Source organism: Pleurodeles waltl, chromosome 11 (genome assembly GCF_031143425.1).
Source record: "Pleurodeles waltl isolate 20211129_DDA chromosome 11, aPleWal1.hap1.20221129, whole genome shotgun sequence".
Lineage (NCBI taxonomy): Eukaryota > Metazoa > Chordata > Amphibia > Caudata > Salamandridae > Pleurodeles > Pleurodeles waltl.
In genome coordinates this window covers 35,970,211-35,979,977 of record NC_090450.1, presented here as the reverse complement: position 1 = coordinate 35,979,977, position 9,767 = coordinate 35,970,211, and the positions used below count along the sequence as shown (strand labels likewise).

The following is a 9,767-nucleotide window of genomic DNA, read 5'->3' as shown; positions in this document are numbered from 1 at the left end:
CCCCAATTTCATCTTGCAAGGAACCCCTGGGCTTAGTTAGGGCAGCAGAGCAGGCGTCTGACTGTGCACCTGGGCGTTCCTTCCCCTTATTTAAAGCTTGAAGGACTCCCAGGTTGCAGGCGGAAACCTCTTCCTGTGTTGCTGGAATAGTTGCGATGTAAGCACCATCTATTTGAGGCTCCAGCTTCAGATGCTGAATACTGTGGGTGGTGACACAATGCATGGAAGACCTGGGTGGAAAAAGAGGACAAATGCCCTTGACATGCAGGGAGTAAACTCCCTGTGCGTTCCATTTATTGTTTTTTCTTCAGAACAAACGCCTGCACTTTTGGTGTTACTTTCTGTAGAATAAAAAAGCATGGCCTTCAGGCCATTATGACATGAGGGCTGTTCAGGCATGCTGTTTGTCAAAAACTACTCGTTACATTGACACAAGCACTTCTGGCACAAACAATCCCTACCAAGCTGGCATTGCTCTCTGATTAGGCGGGCTCACACACCTATCGCCGGGGTCTAAATGACCCTGCAAGTGTACAGGCAAACACGTGTTTCAGTTCCATTTCTACATTGAGACATGTTTGACCCATAATCATACTCTTCAGTGAAAATGAGGAGCCCCAAAGGCAAATTTGAAACCTGGGACTAAATTTGTGTTGTCTGAACACCTTGTGCTCCAGTAAGGCGAAAACAATTTTCTTGATCCCATTCCAGAGCATTTGTCGTCACCTGAATATGACTATGAGTGAACAACATTCAAGTAAATAATTTAAAAGTACATTTTAGGCATTCCAAAAGCACATCAGTAGCAGAGGGCATCCAACAATTGACTAAAAGAAATAATTTTTTACAACAGTGCCCGCGTCACTATGGGGGTAATAAGGCACAGTCACTTTCACTGTAATCGCTACTATTCAGAAAAGAGTTATTTATTGTATTCCACAGTGAACATCCTTTATGGTCACAATCTTACAGTTAAAGTGTCAGGCTTTGAAGAACATATATGGCAACAGACTGAATAATATTGTGGTGATCCACAATGTTGAATCAATAGGATAAACAACAAAAGAGCGCTAAACTCGATTTGCTGAAAGAGAATACTATTAACTTTTCACGGAAACAAACAAATCGTTAAAATAAAGATATCATTGAAACCGAAGAAAAATATAATCAACAAATATTGAGTTTGTAGAAAAGGAATGGTTAGAGATTTTTCTCTTTTCAAAAGGTACCCAAGTGAAAATGTTTTGGTCTATCATAACGGAACTTGAGGCCTTAACAGTTGCCCGGATCCAGCGAGAGTGTATCATTGGTGGTGCGGGATGCCCATATACACCACATATCACCTATTTGTACCCTTAGGTTTAATATGTAGAGGGAGCAAAGTTGGGAAAACCTTAAAAATCATATTTGGGAATTAATGCTCTCCTCAATGATTAGGAATGGGTGACCATTGGGTGCACCAGGTCAAAATGGGATTCCTACAAACTTATTCTGATACAACACTGGTTTCCAGGGCACCCTAAGGAATCCGTTATTCATTCTCCTCTAACTAAATTTAGAATCGAGTGGCGCCAAGGCTTGATTCCTGATCTGCTAAGGACGACCCACGGCTTCCAGAGAACTACAGGCTGGTTGCATTGCTGGATCCTGGTGTCCAAGTTCTGACTGAAGAAGACCAAAAATTGGGCCATTGAAAACCACCTTCCAACTTTTGGGCAAACAAGGTTCTGGGGACAGTTGCGAGACACCAGGAATGTTTTAGTCCTGAACATGTTGCCCACTGGTCGCGGATTCCGAGGACAGCTGGAGGCAACTGAAGCAGCAAAGGAATCTCCCCTCATTTAATAAGAGCTATTCACACTTTATACCCCTTGACATGAGTGTGTATAGAATTGGGAAAGAGGGGGCATTGTGAAAAATATCTTACAACAATTAATGGCCAAATAATTGGATGTGTCAGATTTAAGGCAACTGGTGACCCGTTCACCTGGCGAAATGCTGCATTGTTAACTTGATGGGAAAAAGTCTCAATTAGGGGACAGAGTAGTAAAATTTAAGTCACAAGCAATTTTTTGACTATAGTAAGGTGGTTTGGAATAGTAAAGAACATTTGTTTTTATAATGTATTTTGTGTTGTTCAGTATATTTAAGTGTGAATCCTTGCAAATTGATGATTCTACTTTGCAGCATCGATATAATTTAGGGTTGATCACATATAATAATTGGTTTCTAAAATATTTGCTGTCTAGCTGTGAAATTGGAAAGGCGACACCATGCTTCATACAATAAAGTTTGAAGTGACTTGAGTTTGAGGTACGTTGAAGACATCCTGAATTGGATTCCTGCAAGGCGTCTTTCGGATGGTGAATATGTCCAAAGTACGAGTCAATGAAGATCTTAGCATATCCTAGATGTATTGGTGTTTGTCAGTTTTCTGAGTCGGAGCAGGGCAACTAGGAGCTCCATTTATCAGTTCCAGGCAACACCTACCAAGATTAAGCCCCCGGACTTCTGTATGTAGCTGAAAAGGTAGGGGTTCAGGATTGTTATAGTTGGACAACTTTGGAGCATCCTGGAAGAAGGGAGGCAAACCAAGGAATGGATCCTGAAACATCTGCTACCGTGCTGAAGAGCGCAGAATGCTTCACCATGTTGGATGCCGCAGAGATTTAGAAAAATGTGTTGTCAGCAATTCACTGACAACTGCTGAGCATCACTGATTAGGCACGTTATATATTTATGTGAAACTGAAGTCCACTAGCTTACGTTTCACTGGCTTTTCTCTCTCCGAATGCTTATTTGAGTTTTTGCACTGCCAGGTGAATACTGTTTAATTTAGTGAGTAACTCCACCAACACAGGTCTCTTGGGGGTCTAGGATCCAACTGCAACAGATTTTCAAGGAAAATGGCAGTATTTGTGAGGACGGTGTATCAATCAGAGGCTATGGCAGGAAAATGATTCATGTCCTCTCGTCTAATTGGTAAAATGTAGTCCAATGGTGTAAACCTACACCTACCAGTAGTCAGTGATGTTTTTCATAGTATTTAATGTTTGTTTAGCTTAAGGTGGCATATTAGTCTCACCCACAGTACACCACATGTCTTACTTTCCTGAGTGCCTGTCTTTGAATGCCAGTGTATGTCCATACTTTGAGGCAGATGAGGCCATCTCTCAAGACAGAGAGCCTAACGCATCTCTAAGGCAATCATCTTTATTAGGACAGCTTGTAGTTGGGCAACCCTCTGGGCCTGCTCTCCTCTCACATATTGCTGGGGTTGTAGCATAGAATGTTCAGCTTGATGTTCTCGTCCCAGTGACGCAGCAGAAGAAAGAGGTGGCGCGCGGCCCCTTTAAGGCAGGGGAGGTCTACGCCCTCTGGCAGTTGCTGATCCCGCAGCCAGGTGTCTGCCTTGGCGGCTACCAACTCCCACTCGGTGAAGAACTCAGCGCACTGGTGTTCTAGCCAGGCCAGAGCCACGGCGGTGGCCCAGCTGCTGCTTTCCAGATCGGAATCATCAGTCAGGGCCTCTGGATCCATGAAGCTCACACTTGCCTCAGATGTGGCCGGAGAGTTCTCGCAGGCGTCCGTCTCGGAACCACGCCCGCTGTCGGCTTGTTGCCACATGGAGCTCAGGACCTCTGGACAGGAATTGAAGGACTGGTAGAAAGTGCCTGGTGTGATGTCCCTGCTCAGAACCGGATGCTGCTCAGATGACCACTCATGGCTCAGCCTGGGCCGGTGGCGGTCAGATCGTCCCAGGTCCTCTCTCGACCTGGAAGCCGGCTCTCTATGCTCTGTCAGTGGGCTGATGGCATGGCGACTACTGCTGGCGCTGCTGCCAGAAGCTAGCCCATCCTGGCTGGCTCTCGCTGTTAGTACCCTAGGAGATGCACTGGAGACAGGGCTCAGGCTGGCTCGGTGTGATGCGTATGGTGATGCTCTGCATAGTCGGTCCAGTGGAATCTGAACCACGTGCGAGAAGGTTTCATTCAGATGAAACGCACCATGGGCCAACTGGAGCCGGACCTAGGGTGGAAGAACAAGAATGCGTGAAGACGATGGAGAAGTGAGAAGCCATTATAGGAACATTTGATGAACGCAAAGTAAACCGTGACAGGCCACAGATTTATGAAAAAGTCATTAAAAAGTAATTGAAGGTTATTTCATTATTAACATGCCAGCAAGACAAGTCCCTCATCATTGGAATAAAAAAATGTTGTACAAGAAGTGCATACAGAACTTTTCCAAACTTGGGTTTGAATCAGAATTGTTTGAAAATACTCTTAACAACTACTGCTTAAACTGAATTGTGCACTGGCACTTAAATAATATGAACTATAATCACAACAAAGTTTAAAGTTTGGGAACCAGCATCTTATGACTTCTTGTCCAACCACATAGTCAACATTTACACTGCCAGCTGCACACCGCTGTGCCATTGTATTGTCACATAACGCTTGGGGACCAATTTCCGAGGATTTTGCTATGCGTATGTATGACATACTCTCATGGCACTCCTAGCTTCCCCTTGATTTTCATTAGTAAGCTTGTAGTACCCCTGGCTTCCTCTTGTTTCCCTCCTGAATTTTTAAATAATGTTACAAATATTCCTGGTTTACTCCTGGAATTCAGGAATAAGGTAGGAGCTCTGTAAAGTATTTTGCAACAATATGTTTGTGAATGTGGCAATACACATGTTTTTCCATCACATCATCACCATTTCATTTGCATTGTCTTTTCATTATCAAACATTACACAAAGCGCTTGGTTTTCACCAAGAATGGAGAGCTCCTAGCGCTAAGCCTAGCTCATAACACTAACCCAGGTATGAAGTGAATTAAAAATCCTAAATGACACTGTAAATGAAAAGAATGCAACTGTGTGACAATGTAGTCATAATTGGCATGGGACTGAATAGTGCATAACAAAATTCCAAAAAGTTGTTCCAGATGTTAAGAAAAGCAAAAATACAAATTAAATAACTTTAAAAAAAGATCCAAATCAAGTGGAAAGGTGTCAAGCAGGTTCTCTCAGGGCTTTAAATAATAATATTCCATTCCCTCCAGCTCGTCTGGCCCCTTTTAGCTGCTTCCTTCGATAGTTTACGCCACCACGCATGTTACTCAAAACTTTAATGTTTTTAGGTCTGGCCTGTGGCATCTTTAGTTCTATACAAAACCTATACCATCCATACAATGCAAAAAGAGATGGGAAAAAGGTCATCCATCCTTAATTCTTGGTTGTTTTACAGAAGGGGTCTCCATCTTATTCTATAATATCTACTTGTGTTGAATGAAAAACATTCGAAGCTGTTAACATTATTTGTGTTTTAATAGTGATCACATCAGACAAGATTACATTAGCGGCGACCAGATGCAAGTAATTCCTCAGCTAATCAGTCAGGGTTGCCCGCAGTAATGTAAGCAAGCATTGGCAAAGCCAACTGGTTTCGCGTATGCGAGATCTATTGGCTTTGGCAATTTGTTTAGACATGTTGCACAGCAGCGCAGCCTTAAAGTAAAGAAGAAAAGTGCCTGAAACTTGTCGTCGCTGCAGGGCCCCTGTACCTGGGGAAACCTGAGAGAGGCGCGGAGAAGGGACTGGGGTTGGAAAAGGAGGCCAGGTCTGGGGCAGCACAAACATGCCCCCCCTCTCTGTTAAGCTAGATTACAAACCCTCATCTATTCTCCCCCTTTCAGGCGAAGGACTCTAATGGGGCTTGAAACTTAAGCCATCCCTTCCTCCCACCCCTCAACTAGCACTCTCAGGTGCACAGCAAGGGTCCTTGGTTGACTGCCTTGTGTCTGTAGGTCTTGGGTGAGTTATGAGGACTAAAGAGGAGACTATGCATCCAGCTGCAGACGCCAGTCCCACAATGGAGAGGATGTGGTGTAACGGGCAGAGCTGCTGACTTTGGAGCTGGGGAACCATGTTCATGTCTCGGCGCCTGCTCAACATCCTGTGATTATGGGCAAATCACATAATTAATGTTTAAAAAAAAGGCAATTACTCAACTCTTAGAACGTGTGAGTTGGAAATGAATAAAGGATGTGTTCATAAAAAGGCACGTCTGCACAAATGAAAATACTTTTACTTTGCAAAGAAAAAAAGGAAAATATTGAAATCTGAGCATTTCTGTATAGAATAGAATTAAGTCTGTACATATTCAAAAACAAAAGATAACAGAATGGAGTCCGTATGAAGTTTTACAGGATGGGTATCTCCCAAAAAACAAGCTTGATTGGTAACTCCATCAATGAAAAATGTCAGTATGTGTTAAAAAGCAACACATGTGTTCTGAAAAAAGATACAGCTCCCAAAAATACATGCAGTTGACAATGGAGCTGGATTACAAAGAAAAAAGTAACTTAAGTGAGGTGGATGAAACTTCAAAAGGCAGGGGTACTTGGCCGAGGCTCCACAGAAAAGATAAACACACGAAAAGAACCAGAAACGGACAGGAAATAACACACCAAAACCAATAAAAAGCAAGGAATACAGAGTGGCAAGCAGGAAAACAAATGGTAAGTAGGGGTGGGATGTAAGTCCCCTTCAAGATTTTTTTTAACTTACAATAGATTTCACAAGCACAGCACAAGCGCTGTGCAGGCAAAACCTAAAAATGCTTCATTAATACCCACACTGGGTAATACTTAAGAGCCACAGGTTAAATGCCCATGGTACCAAGGTAATATTATTAGTGATAGATGTCCCAGCTGCCATACGAGTTACCTTATTTATCGGCGTATAACACGCACTTTTTCTCCCTGAAAATAGGGGGGAAATGATGTGTGCGTGTTATACGCCGATATAATGTTTAGATGTCATCGGCGCACATTGCAGTCCCCAGCAGCCTTCCTCTGCTACAAGTGGAATTCTTCTTGAATGGCATTACAGCAGACTCTTTTCAAAACGCCAGTGTCCAACAATTACGGTAATAGATTTGTGTATTAACCGCCCTCTCCCACCTCCCAAAGGGAACAAAAAGTTGTGTGAATACACAACACTGTCCTCAGCAGCAAACAGGTTTGTATACACACAGTTGTGGAACTATAAGCTCCCCCTTTTTATTCCGCAGAACCCACTTACGTTTTAAAAACTGTCGGCAGTGTGGTGACTGCTACAGCCGCTCTACAGAGCCCTGGAAACATCTACCGTAATTCTGTTAAGAAAGCCTCACAAAGTGTGGTACTCTAAAACCGTACTCAACTGTCTCACAAGCGGGCACTTCAGGAAATAATGCACCAGACCTTAAAAAAAACACATCAAGGTTTTTTAAACAGCGACTACCGGTATGTCTTGAATGGCGCAGCATTACAGACCTCCAGTGCAGCCTTCCTCCTTCCTGCTACAGGGGATACGTCACACCAGTAAATCTCACGGCCGTCGGAGCGTAACCACGGCAACGGCTCTGCATTGCTCGCGAGAGTTACTCAGCGAGAGTTTCACTGAGGTACAGGCATTTAGGGAATGGCATTTACGGTAAGGAATTTCAAGAATGTGACAAGTACGATATTGCACACTGCCTGACAGAGCAAGGGGGAGCAAGAAACTACTACATACACTAGCTGACCCCCCTCCCTGCAGTGTGCATTGATTTTGAAGGGCACCAGAGTATTAAAGAAGTCTGCCGGGGGGGAGCAAAGAAACACTGCTGATGGCTAGTGTCTGTCTCCCTCCCAGGCAGTGTTTCTTTGCTCCCCCCTGGCAGACTTCTTTTGATAATCCGATAATTGATCATAGGTAGCGTGTGTATGTGAAACTGACGTTTGGGAAATGCCTCACTACCTATGAGTGGCTTCCTGGGGGGCTCAATCTGAATACGTCCAAGCCCATCCTTAATTTTACCATACCATACAAACACATGCTAACAAAGCCATCCTACACTACACACTACACATAGCCATCCTACAACACACAGATATAACAAGAGTACCGGTAAATTTACACACCCCTGATACTACCTTACTCTTTTTTAATTTAAACTTAGGTAAAAAGTATACCACTGCAGTGTGACTCATCCTGACATTCCGACGCTGAACTCTGCACTATCATACGTGCATTCATTACTTACGGTATTTCCCTACTACGGTATCCCTAATGGAATCAAAGCAAAAGCGTGCAGCATATACAGCTGGTTTCAAGTTAAAGGTTGTGGAATATGCCAAACAACATGGAAATAGGGCTGGAGAAAGGCATTTTGGAGAGTCACCAACAGAATGCACAATACGAGAGTGGCGAAAAATGGAAGAAAAACTCAAGACATTATCAAAAACAAAATGTAATTTTCGCAGCGGTATTGCTAAATGGCCAAAATTAGAAGAACGGGTGAAGGAATTTGTACTTAATCATAGAAAAGCGGGCATTGCATTATCAACAAAAATGATCATCATTCAAGCAGTGAAAATCAGCAAAGAGTTGCAAATACAAGATTTCAAAGGGACAGCATCATGGTGCCAAAGATTTATGAAGAGGCATGAGCTTCGGATGCGAACAAGAACCAGGATTGCCCAGCGTATGCCAGAAGATTATGAAGAGAAGATAATAAATTTTCATAACTTTATTATCAAACAAAGGAAGAGACAACATTTTGAAATTGGTCAAATCGGCAACATGGACGAAGTACCACTCACTTTTGATGTTCCTTCAAATAAAACTGTTGAAGCAAAAGGGGCCAAGACAGTAACAATTAAAACTTCAGGGCATGAAAAAAATCGTTTTACTGTGGTCCTTGCTGTCACTGCAGACCGAAACAAGCTGCCACCATTGGTCATTTTTAAAAGGAAAACTTTTCCTAAGGAGAAGATTCCAAGTGGCATACAGGTGCATGTTCATCCCAAAGGTTGGATGGACGAAGAAGGCATGAGGCTTTGGATCAGAAATGTGTGGGAGAAGCGCCCAGGTGCTTTGTTAAAGAAACCATCCTTGTTAGTACTGGACTCATTCAGATCTCATCTTACAGAACCAACAAAGAAAGAATTTCAAATGTGCAAAACAGAAGTAGCAGTCATTCCAGGAGGACTTACATCATAATTGCAGCCATTGGATGTTTCCATTAACAAGCCCTTCAAAGCCTTCATGCGTGAAGAAAGGAATAAATACATGTGTGATGAAAGCCAACATGAAAGTACAAGTTCTGGGAGAATGAAAAGACCTGGCATTTCAAAAGTTTGTCAGTGGATAAAGACTTTGTGGGACTCAGTTAAAGAAGATATTATTATCAAATCTTTTAAGAAATGTGGCATAAGCAATGCTTTGGATGGTGAAGAAGACGAGCTCATTTATGAAGACAGTAGCAGTGAAAGCAGCAGTGTTCAGTTCGAAGATATTGAAGATAGCAGTGAAGATGAAGAGTTTCTTGGTTTCCCAGATAGCGATTTCTGAGTAAACTTTTGTAAAAAACATATACGGTAATATCCAAGTTTCTTTGTTAAAACAGTTGCTTTTACTGTAATTTTACGTTATTTACCTTATAAGTGTTAATATTTTTTTTAAAAAAGTTCTGAGCTACCCTTATTTTGCTTCAAAGTTCTTTATTTGAAATTTAAGTTTTTTTCCCTGAAATTTCCTTCTTAAAATGAGGTGCGTGTTATACGCTGGTGCGTGTTATACGCCGATAAATACGGTATATCTCAAACATCTTTTTTCAAATATATGTTTTAATCCAAATAATTTTCTCCAAACATCAGCATATAAGGACTGAAAATGAATTTATATTCATCTCAAATACACACTTTGCAATATTGGTAAAAATACATTAATTC

At 42.3% G+C, this 9,767-nt stretch overlaps 1 protein-coding gene across 4 annotated transcripts in view; it reads right to left on the bottom strand.

Moving 5' to 3' along the window:
* Positions 1–396: 396 nt before the first annotated feature.
* VWA5B2 (von Willebrand factor A domain containing 5B2) overlaps positions 397–9,767 on the bottom strand; it is a 244,142-nt gene continuing 234,771 nt past the window's right edge. For 3 of the 4 annotated variants that reach the window (XM_069212954.1, XM_069212955.1, XM_069212957.1), the window contains one exon: positions 397–4,029. In XM_069212954.1, the coding sequence (XP_069069055.1) occupies positions 3,262–4,029 (768 nt within the window). In that variant the 3' untranslated portion in view covers positions 397–3,261. The remainder of the gene's footprint in view (positions 4,030–9,767) is intronic. The other variant, XM_069212956.1, reaches the window with a different exon arrangement.